Below are 22167 nucleotides of genomic sequence, written 5' to 3' on the forward strand. Positions count from 1 at the left end.
TATGCCATGAAAGAGCCCCAATTCACTGTCACCCAAAGGGTGGTGTAATCAATTCAAATCTAAGTTGGATAAATAATCCAGGAAGGGATGGATAAAGGGAAATAAATGAGTATTCATAAGCACATTTGTGTGCTATGTTAGTGAAGATTTTTTTTTTTTATGATGAGTGTTTTCATTCAGTAGGGCAGCGGATAAGAAGGGATCATTTGAACACCATGCACTGTGACAGGTGGGGATAGAATTTGGAGTGAAAGCCAGAAATCTAAGGGCACTCTGATAACAGGGTTGGGGCTGGGTGGAGAAGAGAGGACTCCCAAAGTTGTGGAAAATGTTTGTCTTCTAACAATCCATTCTGTGCTTGAAACAAATGCCTACTTTAATTTTATTTTTTTTTTTTTTTTTTTTTTTTTTTTTTTTTTTTAATTTTATTTTTTCCAAAGACCACTTTGTCCCTTAACCACATCTTAGTGGGATCATATGTGAGTAGCCTTTGACGTCTTCCCTCGTAAAGTAAGCACAGTGGCCACTTAAATTTTGTCGAGTGCCTGCCTTCCCGCTACTCTTGCACTGCTTTTTCAGTAGTTGGTTAAGAATGTTTTTTCCCCAACCTCTCCAAATTTGTTGTTTCCTGTCTTGTTAATTTTCGCCATTCTCACTGGTGTGAAGTGGTATCATTTGTGGTTTTGATTTGTATTTCCCTGATGGCAAGTGATGTGGAGCATTTTCTCATGTCCTTGTTGGCTATGTCTGTGTCCTCTTTGGTGAAATTTCTGTTCATGTCTTTTGCCCATTTCATGATTGGATTGTTTGTTTCTTTTCTGCTGAGTTTGATAAATTCTTTATGGATCTTAGATATTAGCCCTTTATCTGATATGTCATTTGCAAATATCTTCTCCCATTCTATAGCAATGGGTGTTATACTATATGATGGCAAATCAAACTTCAATTAAAAAAAAGAATGTTTTTTCCCAAGGCATGAGTTTTTTGCCCATGCTCCCTTCTATTGAGTTGTTTGTTCATTCATTTATTCATTCATGCATGCAGGCATGCCTTCATTCATTCATTTTTTTCAATAAATACACACACACACAGACCCTGCCCTTGAGGAGCTCACACTATATTGGTAGAACTAACTTTTAAATTAAATATGAATGATTGTATCTTTTTAAAAAAATATTTTATTAATTTAGAGAAAGAGAGCATGTAAACTGGGGGAAAGGGCAAGGGAAAAGTGGGGGAAATTTCCAGCAGACTCCACGCTGAGCACAGAGCCAATGTGGCTGGATCCCAAGACCCTGAGATCATGACCTGAGCAGAAACCAAGAGTTGGATGCTCAGCTGACGAACCACCCAAGTGTCCCAATTTCTTGATTTCACTATAATTTCAATGAACAAAAGGAAGGTATTGTCCTTTCAAAGTTGTTTAATATGTATGTTTTTCAAAATTTTAATATTATTTTTTTACTTGATTTTTTTTATAGCCGGTGACTAAAGCTTGGATTAATAAATGTTTACATCGAGTAATGTGTACTTCAGTTTCTTTCTTACTCTAAATAAAACACTGTCTCTTCGAACTAATTAAGCAGACATTTCTTATATTTAGGATTATTTTGAAAAGTATTCTTCAGGTAGAAGATTATTATTTCCCTTACTGTTGACTACTGATATATATTTCTAAAATCTATTCATCTTTGGCACTTCTGTAGCAACTGAGATAAATGGGCCAATTACTGACAGTTTTATGGAGATGTTGATATGCTATTGGATGTTTGCCCTTTTGAAACAGCAGTTTAATTCTACACAGTCTACTAAATAGCTGCAGCCTTTCTGCACCTTCTGAATAAGGGCATTTTAAGCTTTTTCACTATTTACATGTTTGAATAAACTATGGCATGTGAGCTGACACAAAAATCCTAACAGTGGGAGTGAAAAAAAAATGACATCAGATACTCCTTGAGGCTACACATAGTATCCTGTAAACTTTCTATATCCTGCAATAGCTAGTACAGCATCTTAAATATAACAGACTCAATAAATGTTGAAATAATATTAAAGTGTCTTAAAATCAAGTAACATTTTTGTGACAACCTATGTCCTAATGAAGGAAGTTAAAAATGATTTCTGTTGTGTCCATGTAAGTGTAAAGGAGAATAAAAACAATATTGGAAAGGGGAAAAAAATTCCCTTCCATTTTCCAGGAGGGAAAAAAGAAGACTATTTTACTCATATAAGTTTTTTCTTAAATTCTAGTAAAACTTATTTTTAATTTTTAGTGCAAAGTCACTACTTTTTATCCTTAGAGTAATGGTTTCAATAATTTTTTAGACTGTTCTTCCATTATGTAGAAATGGTTTTACATTGAGATGGCTAATATAATGTAGATAAGATTTTTCAAAAAGTAATCATAATCTGTTTTTACCAGAGCTATAAAAACAATATTTAAGTGAATTTCTAACCTTGAATTTTATAATATTCTTCAAAAAAATAGTGTCCAAAACCCTAGGATACAAGTAAGAAATATAAAGAAAAGAAAGCACTAGAAAGGCAAGAAGCATCTCTGATAAGTAATGGGGAGAAGGTTCTATGGTTTTGGCTAATTGGGGTGCGATTCTGTGACAGATAAAAAATCATAACATTTATTAAATGTATGACTAGCAAATCTAAAACCAAGGCCAAATAGTCTTTCCTACCTATTTAATCTGTATAATTGAAATAAATGAAAATAATACAGGTTCTATGCAAAATTATTGTTTATGTATAGATCAAAGAGTTGACAATGTCAAAATGAAAGAATTGTATTTGCTTTTACTTAGGAACATGACAAATTTCTTTCCTTTTTTTAAATCTATACCAATAACTGAACAATTTTATGGAGAAAGCATGACTTATGAGGTGACTCATTGATAAGTCTTACCAACCTTGCTCAGGAATCTAGGGGTAAACCTGTCATTTGATGACTTTATCATGGATCAGATTCACATCTGGGTCCTCCTTGGGTCTGTCTATGGGGTAAACTTACCCTCTTTAGGTTTAAGACTGAAGCAAATATAGCTGTATCAAGCAGAATAACAATATAGAGGTTGTTTTGAGCAAGATAGGAAGATACACAAGTGGGGATGAACACTCCTAGTATATTTTTAATGAACTACTATAATTAATTAGTTATTTTTAAAAATTCAGTTAGCCAATGTATAGTACATCATTAGTTTCAGATGTAGTGTTCAGTAATTTATCAGTTGTGTATAACACCCAGTGCTCATCACATCAGGTGCCCTCCTTAATGCCCATCACCCAGGTACCCCACCCCCCCACCCTCTTCCCCTCCAGTAACCTTTAGTTTGTTTCCAGAAACCACTGTTTCTCCAATAACTTCCCATTCAGTTTTCCCTCCCTTCCCCTATGATCTTCTACACTGTTTATTATATTCCATATATGAGTGAAACCATATGATAATTGTCTTTCTCTGATTAACTTACTTCACTCAGTATAATACCCTCCAGTTCCATCCATGTTGATGTAAATGCTAAGGATTCGTCCTTTTTTGATACCTAAGTAATATTCTATAGTATATGTATATCATACACACACATGTACACCACATCTTCTTTCTGTGTTCATCTGTCGATGGACATCTTGGATCTTTCCATAGTTTGGCTGTTGTGGACATTGCTGCTATAAAAGTTGGGGTGCAGGTGCTCCTTTGGATCATTATCTTCATATCTTTTGGGAAATACCCAGTAGTGCAATTGCTGGGTCGTAGGGTAGCTCTATTTTTAACTTCTTGAGGAACTTCCATACTGTTCTCCAGAATGGCTGCACCAGCTCAGCAGCCAAGGTCAAAGAGGTTGCTACCTGTGTTCTCTTCTAGGATTTTGATGTATTCCTCTCTCACATTTAGGTCTTTCATCCATTTTGAGTTTATCTTTGTGTATGGTATAAGAAAATGATGCAGTTTCATTCTTTAGCACATGGCTATCCAATTTTCCCAGTACCATTTGTTGAGGAAACTGTCCTTTTCCCAGTGGATATTCTTTCCGCTTTGTCGAATATTAGTTGACCATAGAGTTGAGGGCCCATTTCTGGGTTCTCTATTCTGTTCCATTGAGCTATGTATCTGCTTTTGTGCCAGTACCACACTGATGACCACAGCTTTGTAGTAAAATTTGAAATCCAGCATTGTGATGCCCCTGGCTCTGGTTTTCTTTTTCAACATTCCTCTGGCTGCTTGGGGTCTTTTCTGGTTCCATACAAATTTTAGGATTATTCGCTCCAGCTCTGTGAAAAACGTTGGTGGTGTTTTGATAGATTGCATTGAATGTGCAGATTGCTCTGGGTAGTATAGACATTATAACAATATTTATTCTTCCAATCCAGGAGCATGTAATGTTTTTCCATCTCATTGTGTCTTCCTCAATTTCTTTCAGAAGTGTTCTGTAGTTTTTAGGGTATAGATACCTTACCTCTTTGGTTAGGTTTATTCCTAGATATCTTATGGTTTTTTTGGTGCAATTGTAAATGGGATTGACTCCTTAATTTCTCTTTCTTCTGTCTCATTGTTAGTGTATAGAAATGTCACTGATTTCTGGGCATTGATTTTGTATCCTGCCACACTGCCGAATTGCTGTATGAGTTCTAGCAATCTTGAGGGGGGGAGTCTTTTGGGTTTTCTATGTACAGTATCATGTCATCTGCAAAGGGGGAGAGGTTGACTTCTTCTTTGCCAATTTGAATTCCTGTTATTTCCTTTTTTTTTGTCTGATTGCTGAGGCTAGGACCCCTAGTGCTATGTTGAATAGCAGTGGTGAGAGTGCACGTCCCTGTCATGTTCCTGACTTTAGGGGAAAAGCTCGCAGTCTTTCTCCATTGAGGATGATATTCACTGTGGGCTTTTTGTAGATGGCTTTTATGATATTGAGATATGTTCCCTTTATTTCTATACTGTGGAGAGTTTTAATCAGGAAAGAATGCTGTATTTTGTCAAATGTTTTTTCTGCATCTATTGAGAGCATGGTTCTTGTCCTTTCTTTTATTAATGTAATGTATCATGTTGATTGATTTGACAATGTCGAACCACCCTTGTAGCCCGGAATAAATTCCACATGGTTGTGGTGAATAATTCTCTTAATGTACTGTTAGATCCTGTTGGCTAATATCTTGGTGAGAATTTTGACATCCATGTTCATCAGGAATATTGGTCTGTAATTCTCCTTTTTGGTGGGGTCTTGTCTGGTTTTAGGATCAAGGTCATGCTGGCCTCATACAATGAGTTTGGAAGTTTTCCTTCCATTTCTATTTTTGAAATAGTTTCAGAAGAATAGGTCTTAGCTCTTCTTTATGTATTTGGTAGAATTCCTCTGGGAAGCCATGTGGCCCTGGACTCTTGTTTTTTGGGAGGGTTTTGATCATCGATTCAATTTCTTTGCTAGTTATGGGTCTGTTCAGGTTTTCTCTTTCTTCCTGTTTAAGTTCTGATAGTTTATAAGTTTCCAGGAATTCATCCATTTCTTCCAGATTGCCAAATTTGTTGGCATAGAGTTGTTCATTATATTTTCTTAAAATTGTTTGTATTTCCTTGGTGTTGATTGCGATTCCTCCTCTTTCATTCATACTTTTATTAATTTGGGTCCTTTCTCTTTTCTTTTTGACAAATCTGGCTAGAGGTTTATCAATCTTATTAATTCTTTCAAAGAACCAGCTCCTGGTTTCATTGATCTGTTCTACTGTTCTTCTTCATTGATTTCTGCTCTAATCTTTATTATTTATCTTCTCCTGCTTGGTTTGGGCTTTATTTGCTCTTCTTTTTCCAGCTCTCTTAGGTATAAATTTAGCTTGTGGATTTGAGACTTTTCTAATTCTTTGAGAAAGCCTTGTATTGCTATGTGCTTCCCTCTAAGGACTGCCTTTACTGTATTCCAAAGGTTTTGAACAGCTGCCTGTTTTCGTGAATTTTTTAAATTGTTCTTTAATTTCCTAATTGACTTATTCATCCTTTAGTAGGATGCTCTTTTACTTCCAAGTGTTTGAGTTCCTTCCAAATTTCCTCTTATAATTGAGTTCAAGTTTCAAAGCATTGTGTTCTGAATACATGCTGGGAAAAATCCCAGTATTTTGGTATTGGTTGAGACCTGATTTGTGACCCAGTATGTGATCTGTTCTGGAGAATGTGCTGTGCGTATTCCGTTGATTTAGGGTGGAATGTTCTGTATATATCTGTGAAGTCTGTCTGGTCCAGTATGTCATTCAAAGCCCTTGTTTCCTGTTGTTGATCTTCTGCTTAGATGACCTGTCCATTGCTGTCAGTGACATGTTGAAGTCTCCTATTATTGTGTTATTATCACTGTGTTTCTTTTTGGTTTATGTGATTGGCTGCTCCCAAGTTAGGAGCATAAATATTTATAATTGTTAGATCTTGTTGAATAGACCTTTAGGTATGATACAGTGTCCCTCTTCATCCCTTACTATAGTCTTTGCTTTAAAATCTAATATGACTGATATGAGGATTGCTACCTCAGCTTTCTTTTGATGTCCACTAGCATGATAAATGGCTCTGCACCCCTTCACTTTCAATCTGGAGGTGTCTTTGTGTCTAAAATGAGTAGACAGCATATGCATGGGTCTTGCTTTTTACTCAGTCTGATATCTTGTGTCTTTTGATTGGAGCATTTAGTCCATTTACATTTAAAGTAACTTTTTAAAGATATGAATTTAGTGCCTGTAAATTGTCTCTGTTTCTTTCTGGTCTGTGTTACTTTTGACTCTCTATTCACTTACAGGATCCCCTGTAATATCTCTTATAGTAGGACTATTTTAGTGGTTACAAATTCTTTTATTTTCTGTTTGTCCTGGAAACTCTTTATCTCTCCTTTCATTCTAAATGACAGCCTAGCTGGATAAAGTATTCTTGGCTGAATGTTCCTCTCATTTAGTACCCTGAATATATCATGCCAGCCCTTTGTGGCCTGCCAGGTCTCTGTGGAGAGGTCTCCTGCCAGCCTAATGTTTCTACCTCTATAGATTAAGAACCTCTTGTCTTGAGCTGCTTTCAGGAATTTCTCTTTATCTCTCAAATTTGCATGCTTCGCTTCACTATTATATATTTGGCTGTTGATCTATTTTTATTGATTTTGAGAAGGGTCCTTTCTTCTTGGTTGAATGCCTGTTTCCTTCCCCAGATTGGGTTAGTTCTCATCTACGATTTGCTCAGATATACCTTTGTCCCTAGCTTTCTTTCTTCTTCCTCAGGGACCCCAATAATTTTAATATTGTTTTGCTTTATAGTATTGCTGATTTCCCCATGCCTCCCCTCATGGTCCATTAGTTGTTCTTCTCTGTTTTCCTCAGCTCCTTGCTTGTCATAAACTTGTCTTCAATGTCACTTACTCTCTCTTCTGCTTCCTTTACCCAGCTGTCAGAGCATCCAGTTTAGACTGCATCTCAATTAAAGCATTTTTAATTTCCACCTGGTTAGATTGTATTTCTGCACTAAGAGATTCTCTAGTGTCTTTTAGACTTTTCTCAAGCCGAGCTAGTAACTTTATAATGGTTATACTGAATTCCAGTTCTGATATTTTACTTATATCTGTAGCAATTAAATCTGTGGCAGAGAGTATTACCTCTGGTTCTTTCTTTTTGAGAATTCCTCCTTCTAGTCATTTTGCCCAGAGAAGAATGGATGAATGAAGAACAAAATAAAAAATATCAACCACAACTGAAGCAAAATACACACTAGACCAATCAGAAGAGATCAGAAACCAAAAAAGAAAAGAAAAAGGAAAAAAAAAAGAAACAACGTTTGAGGGAGAGAATATAACCTCTGTGGACAAAACAGGATGATCCACTTTGTCCTGGTGTATTTTGGTTTGTTTGTTAGAAGATGCTAAATCCCAAAATTGTGAAGAAAGCAAAACTTTATATATATATATATATATACACACACACACACACACACACACAATAAATTATTTATAATTTATGAATAAATTATATATAATCTAATTTATATACAAATTATAAATACATATGTATAAACATAAATAATAAATTATATATATAATTTACATATATAAATTGAATACAGTGAAAGGAAGGCAAAGATGAAGGATATGTATAAAATGTAAATATAAAAAATGAAAGTTAAAAGGGACTTAAAAACAAAGAATTGATAAAATAAGAAACTAGTTGAAAAAGACAAAAAGAAAAAAAACACGAAAGATAAATCATGAGAAAAAACTTAAATTCTCTGTATTATTTCCCCCTAGCTCTGGAGTTTTGCATTCCTGTGTCTTCCATAAATTTGATGGAAGACAAATTTTTCACCTGTTGTTCCAGCTGGTCTTCCAGGGGAGGGGCCAGCTGCACTGACTCTCAGGTGTGTTTGCTTGGGTTGAGCAACACCGCCCCTTTCCTGGGGGTGGGGCTCAGTGTCAGCTGCTTCTGTTTGCTCTCCATTGCTTTTGTTTCCTGAAGGCTTTCTATGTCTCTTTAGAAGAAGAAATGAGGGACCCTGGGTGGCTTGGAGGTTTGGGGCCTGCCTTCCACCCAGGGCATGATCTTGGAGTCCCAGGATTGAGTCCTGCATTGGGCTCCCTGCGTGGGGCCTGCTTCTCCCTCTGCCTGTGTCTCTGTCTCTGTCTCTCTCATAAATAAATAAATAAATAAATAAATAAATAAATAAATAAATAAATAAATAAATCAGCTTTAAAAAAATAGAAGAGGAAATGAAAATGGCCACATCTGATCTGCAGCCCCGGAGCTGAAAGGTGGTCCCTTCCCTTTAGTAAACCCTCATGGACCAGTGGCCATCACTTTTGTGTGTGCCAGACTCTGCAGAGTCTGCTGTGCTTGCCCCCAGGGATCCTCTCATGGGAAGGTGGAGGGTCATCACATTTCTGCCCTCTTCAGGACCCCCACCGGGGGCCGTTTGGTCTGTGCCCTCTGGAGCCACCGCTCCTGGGGGAAGGAGCAGAGTTGCCATTTTTCTGTCCTTTGCAGGCCCTTGCAGGGAGAGCTGCTGCAGGATCCTGCTGCCCTTTGAGGTTGATGGTGAACCGAGCTGAAAGCCCCTCCCAGGCTTGCTGACCATAACTGGTTTCCCCACTCCAGTGCTTGGGATCTCTGCAGGCTTGGGCACCCGGTTCTTTCTGTGACCCTGGGGATCCTGGGATTATACTGTCCCACCTAGGATTCCGCCCTGCTTTACCACCTGAGGATCTTTCCGGCAGGGACGTCTCTCACAGGAACACATTTCTTGAAGTTTCCAATTTTGCACTTTGGGTTTATACCATTTTCCCACAGCTGGCCTGTGGAGGCTCCCTCCTCCTCCACCATTTATCTTTCAATATATCCCCTCGGATTCACTTCTCCACACCTCCTACCTTGCTAAAAGTGGTCGCTTTTCTATTTATCGAATTCCAGCAATTCTTTTCTTCCACCTTGGGTTGCATTCATAGGTGTTCAGAATGATTTGATAGTTCCCTAACCAAAGTCAAGGGAGTGGATAAAACAGGTCTCCTACTCTTTTGCCATCTTGCCTGCCTCCCTCAACTCTTATTATAAGGTTTTTCAGTGGCAGCTCTTAACTCTAACTTGTCTTCTAAATAGCAAACTAGCTTGAGTCTGTTTTTGTTTGTTTTTTTCTCTAAGGTGATAATGAAGGAAATAATTTGTGGTTGTTATAGGTTATCTTTCCATCACAACTAAAAAAGAATGATCTGTTTTCCAGAAGGGACAGAGGCAGAAAGGTTTGAACATGCTCTGAAACAAGTATCATTTTCTAGTGAAGTAGAAAGCTGAAGGGTACGAATTCAAAAGTTCTTGTCTTTTGTTCTCTAAATTTGAGAAAGCTGTTTAGTATCACTGTGTTCATGTTATTTTGTCTTTCAAATAGGATTTTCAAACTCTTGTATGGGTAGAAAAATTAATCATGAACACCACCTATATTAAAAATAGGCAAGCAACCCCAGAATTAAGGAAGGCATGACAAAACAAAATGCTGTAAGTACACCTAATGAACAAATACTGATCTCAGTTTCTAGATAAAAGTAGTTTTGGTATTTTTAAGAAGGAATGATTCTCTTTGGAAAATGTTGGCTTAAAATAATACCAGTACACATAGGGGCATATTGGGGGTAAACATAATAATCCTATGTTTATTTAAAGCAATCTGTGTTTGATCTTTTTGGAATTAAATATTGATTCTGACTTTGTGTGGGGGTAGATGCCCATAGTATATAGATCTGGAAGTTGCAGCTGTGATTTTTGTCAATCAAAAATAAGCACCTATGTCGAAACTAGATCAATGTAGTAATGTGAATGTCAGTTTAAAGCAGGATCTAAACAGGATGACATTCAAATAGACCAGTGCTAAATATATCTATATATCTATATATATTTGCATGTTTATCTATGATTTGAAGTATTTTCTGACTATATTATATCTGATCACAATGTCAGTATTCCCTTTGTTTATTTACTAGTTTGTTTGGAGCTATAGGGGGTGATAGGATGTGTTTCAGTCAGCAGAACATGACTGGCATTAACTGTCAAAAGCCTCTACTACTGTCTTACTAAGTAACTAGGAACTTTACCTTTCTGGGATTTATTTGCAAAATAAAGACTCTAAATTGAATGATTATAAGAAGAAAAGCCTTGTTCTTTTTCACATGAAGTGTCTTGGAGAATATTGGTAAATCTTTGGACTCAATTCACATGCTACTAACTCGAATTTTTACAACAAAATTATCCTGAAAGAATAACTACCTTCTTAGTGGGATGATCAATTTTTTTTCCTTAATTTGTCAGAATGATATACAAATAAAATCGTATCCTTTTTTGTGCAGTTGGAGTAAAGATGATGTATTATATACTATAAACTTTAAAACAAATATCTCTTAAGCTTATTAAAAGGGATGTAGGCAAAGACTTGGTAAATTATTCAAGGGCAAGAAATTAACATTGAGTTTTTTAATCTTAGGTACTAATTAATCTCATTTAATCCAGTAATATCAACCTTGTCTTTATCATTTGATACAGTCTTTTAGAACACAATGAAATTTTCTGATAATTTCCAAAAGGATGAGTAAAGGGAGTACTAAAAATTTAAGAGATATTTTCAAGGAGAAATACAATATGCTGTGAATTTATTTCTAAAAGTTAATAGGAAAATTGTATGTGGTTTAGCAAAAATACTCTATGTATTACATTGCTTATTAAACAAAATGAACATATTTTCAAAACTTTATTTTGATATCACCAACCTACTACTACTTCCATTTATTTTTGATTTATCTAATTTCCTTATTATATGAATAAATATATTTTCATATGTACTTCTTACATAAATAATAAGTATTAATCATTCTGTGTTTAAAAGCTTGCCATTAATTAAAAAGGAAAAAGTATTGACTTTTTACTGAAGTTTATGTTGATGTGGTGACTTTTTCCTCTTTAAGTTTACAGTATTTTTGCACTCTGCCAGGGATTAGATAACTCTTGTTTAAAGCCAGCAGGAGGAGCTCTCACCTTGCTGGGTTCAATGCAATTAGTGTGCCTGAAAAACCTGAATTTGTGGGGGTTTTATATATGAAGCAAATAGTAAAATTTAAACATTTATCACATATAATGGTATTAAAAATCCCAAATTCCTTAGTTTTATTTTGATACCAGTTTATCATTCACTTGTCAGGAATGCCAGTTTGAAATTTTACTGTTCTTAGGAAGTTTTAAAAGGTACGTTTACAGTTTAGAGAGGAAAATAAAGCAAGTTTATCAATATTGTTTCTTGAGGATAATAAGCAATAAAAAATTCTAAGGATCTACACTTTTATAGTTATATACATAGTGTCCTTTTTTGTTTGTTTTGAAGTGAATATACTTCACAGTTTATAAATACTAAATATTGAGAACCAAGCAGCCTAACAGTGTTTCAGAAAAAATATTTGTATCAACCAATTAATTAATTTGCCAATCTATGAAAAACGAATCCCTGCTGGTAAAATTCAATATTAGAGATTTTTGAACACTCAGCTCCAATAAATCCCTTGAATTAAGTGGCATGATTTGTTGTATGCAGTACTGGTAAATTTTCTGTAGAAAGCATTGATGAGAAAACTAGGATAAAAACTTATGAAGATTTTGGATCAGCAAAAGAAATAGTGTTGTTTCTCTGTATCTACAATAATGAGAACAAGGGAGGCAAACCAATAAACAGATTGTGAACTAGAGAGAACAAACTGGTGGGTACCAAAAGGGAGGTGGATGGGGGATGAGTTAAACAGGTGATGGTAATGGAGACGTGCCCTTGTGATGAGTACCAAGTATTGTGGAAGTGTTGAATCACTATATTATATATCTGAAACTGATATTATCATGTATGTAAACTAACTGGAATTTAAAGAAAAATTTAAAAAAGGAGAAGAAAAAAACCAGCTAAAATGTTTAAAGGTTTTAAATGTTTTACAAAGGTCATCCTAGCATCAGTGTCCTTGGTTGGAATCCAAATCTATTTCTGATCTCAAGGAAAACTACTTAACCTTTCTGAGGCTCAGTTTTCTCTTCTGTAAATTAGGTATTAAGAAAAAGAAACAACTTATAGGACAATGTGGAGATTACTTGAGGAATAAAATACGTAGAAAACTTTTCCTACAGTGACTGTGAATTAGTATAACTATTTTGCCAACCTGCAGGGAAATAATGATGTATTTCAAAAATGTAAATATGCTCAATGAGTAACATTGAGCTTTTGAGTACCCAAAAGTACATACTGGTATTAATACTTCTGAATTCTTTTCAATGGCATATACCAAAAATGCAAATGACTTTCATTTGATAGTGAGATAAGCCAATAGCTTTGAATATTTATTATATTGATATCTTCAGCTTTTTATCTAATATGTGAACTTATTTTTGTCACACAGAATGAACCCAAATGCCATCAAGTGTTTTTGTATGATCTGTGTGCATGTATGAGAATGAATGTGTATATATATATGTGTGTGTGTGTGTGTTTGCACATAGGAGATATATATATATATATATATGGATATATATATCTATATGGATAGATATATATGGATAGATATATATATGGATATCTATCCATATAGATATATATATCCATGTGATCCATGTGATGATTATATATACCATCCTTATTGTACTTCTTCCAGACTTGTTAGAAATTATGTTAATAGGGAGTAAATGAAACTATATAGAAACTTTTAAAAAGCTCTAGCCGTTTATGTGTCCTTTTTTTCTCTTTAGGTGATGTTAGCAGCCATTGAAAACCATTAGCTAAATCTATTAATTCATTAGGAGTAGAAAATGAGATAGTCTAATTCAGTCATTCCTTCTTCATTTATTACCTAAACTATTTTAATAAAAGAAATGTTCCTTCATAACTCTTTATTTATTCGTATTTTGTATAGAAAAAGTAAAATAAATGTTTTATTGTTTCCAAATTATTTACCAGTTTTTAAAATAATGCTTTCCTAGTATTTTGCAAAGTTAGCAGTAGGTGTATTTTATCATTATAAATGAAGGGATTTGAACATAATTGAAGTGTTTCACTTCCTTATATCATTAATCTTGCGTATATGATCAGATTATCCATTTTTGGCCAGTGGGAGCCTATGGAAGTTGGTTCTCAAGTCTTTTTGACATGACCCTAGTAGACATTGGTATGTTCCTTTTAATTTTATAAAAAATAAAAATAAATGAACCTTGAATATGATCAAGCTACTAAATAGATTTACTAATTTAAAGAAAATAAAGGGAATGGGAGTATGTTCCATTATATCTAACAATTAGAAAAACCTAGATTGTGGAACAAAATAACATAGTTTTTCCAGGAAATTTGATTTCAAGTAGTGAGAAAGATAACTGGCTAGTCATTAAGGAATATGTTAAAACAACAACGAGATACCATTGTACAACTCTTGAAATGCCTTAAAAATTTGGTATTTAGACAACACCAAATCCTGCTGAAGATGTGAAGCAACTGGAAAACAATATTCCGATAATGCTATTTTTGGAAAACATTTGGACAGTTTCTTAAAAACTAGCATTCTCCCTATAACCCAGGAATCCCTATTTACCATGGAGAAGTGAAGGCATAGGGTCATATAAAAAATCTATGCTTGAAAGTTTTTACTGGCTTTATTCATAACATCCCGAACTGAAAATAGCTCACATTTCCATCAATGAGGGAATTACAGATAATAGAATACTTCTCAACAATAAAAAGTAACTGATGATTGATAAATGCAACAACATAGATAAATCTCAGATGTGTTATGCTATATGAGCTATATATGAAAGAACCAAGCTCAAAAGGCTTCATGCTATATAATTTCATTCCTTGGACATTTTGGGAAAGGCAAAAATCATAAGGACAGAAATTAGATTAGTGGTTGCCAGGGGATGGGCTGTAGAAGGAATTCAGCATGAAGGATCACAAGGGGAATTTTGAGGGTGATGGAAATATTCCATAGCTTGATTGTAGCAGTGGTTACCTGGTTGTGGGAGTTTGCCACAATTCATAGAAATATACATTCAAAAAGGGTGATTATTTTTTTGGTTAATAAATCATATCTCAGTAGATCTGACTTTTTAAAAAGTTATTGGGGGAAATTATGGATTGAAAAACAAAGAGTAATGTCAACTCACTGTAATGAATAGCACTTACTTGGAATTTGATTTTTCTGTTCAAATAAGTTGAAACAATAGGGATATTAAACACTGATTGTATATTTGATGACATTAAGGAATTACTACTTATAGTAATACATTAAGATATTGTATTAAAATATCTATATTAAAAGAAGTCTTTATCTTAGATATATATACTGAAATTTTTATGGGTAATATTACTGAAATTTGCTTCAAAGAAACTTTGCAGTGAAATAGAGTGGGTAAAGATGTACAGGTGAAGTAAGGTGGACTATAAGTTGGTTCATTTTACTGTTTTCTCTACATTCTAAAATATGAGAATTTTCCGTAGTAAAATTTAAAGAATTACAACTCAGATTTACAAATGTATATTTATTAAATTGAGTTTAACAGTACTGAAAGAATATTCTACAGTGAGTAATTAGAGTTCATGTCAAATCACACATGATACATGGTTTCATGCTTAAAAATTGACATAACCTGTGATTCAAATAAGAAAAACCACAGAATCCGTACAATAGACTCCAGTGTGTCTGGTGTCTCATTACCCTCTGTGGAACTTTTAAAAACTACAAATGGAAAACTTCACTTCCTTAACTATGTGAAGATCTAAAACTCATGATGAAATACCAAAGCCTTGTTTTTTAGAGTATGATCCATGACATACAGCGTTTAGGGGACTTGGATGTAGTAGTTAAAAATAAAATTAAAAATTAACATTTGAATCATGGGCCCTGCACATTTTACCTACTGGAAACACCACAAAAATCCTCCCCATTTGATCTGATTTAGTTATGGCTCAGCTACTTTATTCTGAAAGTAAACCATTTGTTCCTTATCACATCGGACTGAAGGACCCCTTTGTCCCATGTCAGCATCTTCTTTGTGAAATTTTCCCAGACCTCCCTACTAGCTTTAACATTAGTAACTTAATTGCTAGGCTATTATATAATCTTCCATTTAAAACTTCAACAGAATATTTTCTAGCCATTTGTTTTTATGTCTGCCTTCTGACCAGATGATGCCTTCTGACCAGTAACTTTTGGTCAGGGAAAAAGACAACGTGGTTTTTTATTTTCACCTTGGCTTCCCTTAGCTGTCAGTCTACCCTCACATATGATAATAATATAATCTATGCTTTAAAGAGAGTTTTATTAAAAATAAGTTGTTTTCATACTTTGCAATATATAAGGCTGTTTAATAACATTAAAAGAAGCTACAGAAGCCTGTGTTAATACAGGTTTTCTTTACTGTAATATAAAAAGACTATGTATGGGGATCCCTGGGTGGCGCAGCAGTTTAGCGCCTGCCTTTGGCCCAGGGCGCGATCCTGGAGACCCGGGATCGAATCCCACGTCGGGCTCCTGGTGCATGGAGCCTGCTTCTCCCTCTGCCTATGTCTCTGCCTCTCTCTCTCTCTGTGTGTGACTATCATAAAAAAAAAAAAAAAAAAGACTATGTATGAATGTGGTGGGGGAAGCAAAGGTGATGATTTCAATTGTTGGCTCACAAACTGGTCCCCTACTCATGCAGGCCAAGAGAGACTGCAGAAAGAGGCAGACTACTCCAAACTGGTAGGTGGGAGGGCTCATATGCAAGGGAACTTACTTGTCTTGGGCAGCTGCAAGATTTCCATATTCACCCACCAGAATCTTCAAGTTTGCACAGAAGCCTTAACTGGGTTGAGTCATGTGTACTATCCAGGTGGTCTCAACAACGTGTTACCCTTTCAAGGCTCTGTCCTTGGAACAGCTCCCACTGTGGGCAGAGTTTACATTCTGGGCATGGGGGAAGGGAGTGAGGAGCCTCCTGTTGCCTGGGTCCAGTTCAAGGGTCAACTGGCAATCATGTCATCTCAATTACGTCTATCAACATTCATCAGTTTTAAAAGCCAGCTATTAAAAACGACTGTTAAGGGGCACCTGAGTGGCTCAGTTAAGTGCCTTTGGCTCACGTCATGATCTCAGGGTCCTGGAATTGAGCCCTGCATTGGGTTCATTGCTCAGCAGGGAATCTGCTTCTTTCTCTTCCTCTACCCCTCCCCTCTGCTTGTATGTGTGCATGCTCTCTCTCTCAAATAAAACCTTTAAAAAAATGACTGTTAATTCTGTTTCTCAATTATCTATTTCATTTAGTATTGTTAAACACAAATTATGTATTTTGAAAATAAGCTGTAACTACATCACGCATTTAATATTATTTAATAATATTATATTAATATCTGGTATACACAGTTGTAAAGTAAGTAATTCAACATATTAAAGCTAATGCAATGGATAATAGTAAAGGTAGTTGACATTAATGATTTAAATAACATTTTTGCATCATTTGAAAAATTCATGTAATTTTTTTTTTAATTCCAGTTGTGTTGCTTGATACAACAACTGTACTGGGAGAGCTAGGATGGAAAACATATCCATTAAATGGGGTAAGTTTAATTATGTTTTTAAAATTTTCATCCTTGCTAGGTTTTTAGGATCTGTTATGAAAAAGGAACAATGCTATTGGGCTCTAGTTAGTATGAATTTTAGCAATTACCAAAATTCCATAGAAAAGGTTAAAGTACAGTTAGGACTTGTAATCAATGAGAATGATGTATAAAAATCTTTGCTTTCTTTTAAATTAGTCATTCTTTCATATAGTGTTCTTTTATATACAAAGCCCCCCCCCCCACCCCCGGCCCGGTCTTATTCTAAACTGGAAAAGGACAGGAGAAAGTCAGCACAAGACTAAAGAGCCCCAGGAGAAATCCCAAGGTGGAGGGTAAAATGACATTCAAGGGGTGCAGAAGGTGTTGGCTTTAGTTGTTAAGTGGAACCAGGGTTCCCCACTCATCCATCCCACATAGTGCAGATGCCACCCTGACAGCCTGAGCTCCTCTATAGAAGCTGAGCACAAGGTTCAGCCACCCCTGCCCATGGGTCCCAGGTCCTGCTCCAGCTGCGTTCTGGAACCAGAAGGGCTCGAATGTCAGCAGGCTCCATCGCTGACCACACGAGAGGGCAGCTGCTGCATCAGGCCTCTTCTAATATATGTTCTTTAATATAGTGACATATTAGACTGTCTCTTGTATGTTTTCTCATAGAATTTCTGTGTGTAAGTTCAAGACAGTTTTTTTTGTAATATAGGTTCATTAAATTTGGTAACCTTAGTGAATATTTGTCCATAAGCAAACTCTAGATTATCAGAAGTGGATTTTACAGATATTAATGGTTTGTTTTTATTAGAAAATATGAGTATACTAAAGTAGTATGTGTTTTTTGAACTTGACAAAAAGAAACATTTTGATTAGGTTTTTGTTAGCTGAGAGTATTTGCTTTTGAAAGGCATGTGTAATTTAAGGGTGCATAATTTACAAACACTGATTTTTCAAGTCCTGATATGTTAGCTGTGGTTTTAATTGTTTTTTAATATGGTTTAATGTATTCTGCATCATTCTGACATTGCAATATATTTCTACTTCTTTTTTTTAATTTCAAGTTAAAATAAAAGGATGGTTAGTGAAGTTTACTTAGGTTTTGTCTTATTAAGCAAAATTTTCAGTCATGGAGCTAGTCAACCGTTATTCAAGTATACTTGGGTTAGCTTTTCTTCCTTTTTTAAGAAATTATATTTTTCTCAATCATCAGATTCTTGGTTCATATTTTTACATTGCTTTTTCTATTACATATGCAAATTTAAATCTAAATGAAGTTGACCAAAAACTATTTTATTTCTTAGAATCATTCAAATATTATTGCTTGAATTTGACCTTTTATATCAATAGTTACTCATTTAACATGTGTTTTCATCTGTAAATAAAGAGTTACATCTTCCTGTCTTTTTTCAACAGGCTATTTGTTTCTTTAGATTTGTTTGTTTTATAGACTGATTTTATTTTTTCTGAAATTCTCATTTTATTCTCATAGAGCTCTCATCAAACCATTTCTGAAAATACTTCTTTGAACTGAGATTATACTTGTACATTCATCATCTTATTTTCATTAAACATTAATATTTATTATTTATTGACTGTATTAAGCATGCCAAATTTATTAATTACTTTCAAGAAGAGAATGAAACTTTTTTTAAATTCCCTTCCAAGATATATACGTTTCCTTTCTCAGTATATAAAGTAATTTATAAGAACTTATAAATTTATAACTTGAAACTTTATAAACACTACTTTTCCAGTGTTTGAAAAAAAATGACAAAAACATATTGGTGATTGTATTATCACTGGCCTCCTGTAATCATGGCCAAAGAATCATGTGAGGAACAGAAGGAATTACATCCCTGCCCCAGTGATTGTATTTGTCTTGATCAAACTGAATTTCAAAGCAAACTGGTAAGGAGGAGACACAAGGACTTACAGACTTAGAAATAACCTTACTGTTCTATTTCCCAGTTGGAGAAACCTTGTCTTAAAGAGAGTAAGGAACAAAAAATACCAAGTTATAGGCTGCTAAATAGTGAGTGATGGGATTTAATTCAAACAAAATTATTTCTAGTAAAGCCTGCATCTTTATCTTGTCAGTGATAACAGAGAGGGGCATTGGAAACTCCATGAAAGGCCAATTACTTTTGTTTACATTTGCATAATTGATTCAGATTTCTTTTCCCTTTGATAAACATAGTACTCGATTGAGATGGATGTATTGGACACTAGCCACGGATTTGCAGGAGGAAAAAGAGAAACGAGAAGAAGGAGAACATGGGGGGGGGGTGGGGGGAAGTATGATAGAATAAGGTGGAAAAGGAAGAGATGGTTAATACTTGTCAAGCATTTACCATATGCTAAGCTTTGTTCAAAGCAGTTTACTTGCATGAGTCCTAGAAATCAATAATAATTTTACTCTATTGAAAGATATAGAAATTGAGACTCAGGTACATTAAGTAACCTTTACAAAGTCACGGAGCTAGGAATTAGTGCAGCAAAAATTCAAAGCCAAGCAGAAACTAATCTTCTACACATGTGTGTTGTTGTTGTTGTTTTTTCCCTGTAAAATTCTACCATGGAAATATAGAGGCCAGTGACCAATATGTATAAAATACAGAGGGAAAAGTCACATGAGGATTCAGACATTAAGACGTAAATTGAATACTCAGTTACCTTGGAATGTCAATGTAGGAATGAGCTATATTACTTTTAGATTATCCTCCAATAATAGTGCATACATAGCAAGTGAAAGCAGTAGAAATACTTGAAAATGAGAGCTGATGGACATAGTTTGTAATAGATACAGATTGAAGCTACATGGATTAGATGAAACAAAAGTGAATCCAGGGAAACAATAAAATGGATAGATGACCTATGTAAGTTCTAAAGAAAATGTATAACTTCAATTTTTTTCTCTTTTAGTGAAGCAGGTATATTACTGAGGAAAATGAGTTTATTTAATGCTCTTTATAGGTTAAAACAAGTAAGGAAATAATCAGTGGGGATGAAAAACTTTGAAAAAGGCTACTGAAAATGGTGAGAATGAAAATCATCTCGACATCAGTATTAAATTATTTAAAATCTGTAGAAACTTAATTTATAACATTTCTGAAAGAATATGTATTCAGCACTTTCAAAGAGTACAGAAATTCTGAGAATGATTTTTCCCCATTTACAAAAGATGAAGCAGAGATTCATAGTATTTAAGTAATACGTCCAAATTTACATAGCTACTTAATGAAAAAATTGGTTCCACCTATATCTGAGAAATGCCGCAATGTTCATGAAATCCTTCACATATGCAAAGATAAGGCAAGGCTATGACTGTTTTGATTTCTTCCACTTAAGCCTTATGCTTTAGAAATATTTTCTGTTATACAAACTCTACTGTTGTTGATCACAAATATCTCAGAAATTATTCAACACTTTCAATGTACATAATGTTCCTAATAATCAAGTGAAATGGAATTTTAATGTCTATATTATATCTGTACTAAACATTTATATTCCAATAAATAACAGTATTTTGATATCTTAGAAATAGTTTTTGGGGATGCCTGACTGGTTCATTTGGTTGTGTCCAACTCTTGATTTCGACTCAAGTTGTGATCTCAAGGTTGTTAGATCAAGCCCTGCATCTGACTCCTCAGTCAGCATCGAATTGCTCAAGACTCTCTCTTCTTTTCTCTTCCGCATACCCACACTGTTTCTCTCTTTCTCTCTTAAATAAATAAATCTTTAAACAATTTATGTTTCAGTTTACAATATTTAAACTACCATTTATTTCTGTATATTAAAATTGTACTTATATCTATTTGAAATTGTATGACTTTTTCCAGGTTGTCAGGTTTATTGAGCCATGCTAATATGAATGGCCATTTTAACTAAAATGGACTTTTATTTAGAGACTCTACTTCAGTTGTTTTTACAAAATAGCCATGGGTAGAAAAGACCACCAGATGATAAATGTGGCAACTTTATGGGGCACCTGGGTGGCTTGGTGGTTGAGTGTCTGCCTTCGGCTCAGGTTGTGATCCCGGGGTCCTGGGATCAAGTCCCACATCGGGCTCCCTGCAGGGAGCCTGCTTATCCCTCTGCCTGTGTCTCTACCTCTCTCTGTGTGTCTCTCATGAATAAATAAATATAATCTTAAAAAAATTGGCACTTTATGATATCAAGAATACTTGGTATTTCTCTGAATGAAGGATTTTTTAGGAATAACTTTTTAATTGATAATTTTTTATAATACTTGAACTAAGATATTTTTGAAATTATATACTGTATAAAATATGTGATTCAATAAATGACTTCATAGAATTTTTTTTACACCTAAAATAACCAGACCGCCAGTAGTATCATGCTAATATAGTTACAGGAGTAGACATTTAAATGTCTGTGAACAAAACAATTACTGGTTATTTGAGTAGGAGGTAAATACCTCTGGTTAGAGAATGTAGAAAATATATGACTAAGTAGTCTTGAACAAATGACTTCTTAAGTTTGTAAGAATGAAAAAAAAATATATGTATATATTTACTGAAATGCTTGCTTATCAAATCACTTGTACTTTAAAATGTGTAGTGTCTAGAATTCAATCTAAAAGACTTCAATTTTATATTCTTAGTGCCAGGTACCCTGTTAGAGTGTTTGCATAGCTCCAGAAGCCTCATAGTATAGAGATCATTCTGCACAATCATAAGGCCAGGGAGAGTCTTCAGGTAGTTTTGAATAATGATTTGTGAAAGAATAACGTGAAGCGGGATTAATTCTGGTCAGGGAAAATTGGTAGTAGGATGTGACATTAGCTCTTTCCGATCAACTGTGAAGGAATCCCATATGAGCTGGACAAGAGGGTAGAAAGCTTCTGTAAGGCAAAGAGAATAACTTGAGGAAAGGCACAGAATTCTTAAATGTGCACACTAAGTTTTGGGAATATTGAGAATAATTTGTATGGTTGGAGATAAGACTGATTATGGGCTAATCATACTGTAGAAGACTTAGAATTTCAGTGTCTTATTTGACTTAGATAATGTATATCTCATTCCCAGTAAATAGAAGTTAAAAGTAAAAACTATCTGGAT

The 22167-nt window shown here is 34.7% G+C and overlaps 1 protein-coding gene across 21 annotated transcripts in view; it reads left to right on the forward strand.

Moving 5' to 3' along the window:
• EPHA6 (EPH receptor A6) overlaps positions 1–22167 on the forward strand; it is an 880674-nt gene that overhangs the window by 60618 nt on the left and 797889 nt on the right. For 20 of the 21 annotated variants that reach the window (XR_007407962.1, XR_007407961.1, XR_004811710.2 and 17 more), the window contains exon 2: positions 17031–17095. Coding sequence is in view for 17 of the 21 variants with exons in the window: in XM_025417283.3 (XP_025273068.2) it covers positions 17031–17095 (65 nt within the window). In the remaining 4 variants the exon portion in view is untranslated. Of the gene's footprint in view, positions 1–17030; positions 17096–22167 lie in introns of those variants that run through there. The other variant, XM_025417351.3, reaches the window with a different exon arrangement.

This window comes from Canis lupus, chromosome 33 (genome assembly GCF_003254725.2).
Source record: "Canis lupus dingo isolate Sandy chromosome 33, ASM325472v2, whole genome shotgun sequence".
Lineage (NCBI taxonomy): Eukaryota > Metazoa > Chordata > Mammalia > Carnivora > Canidae > Canis > Canis lupus.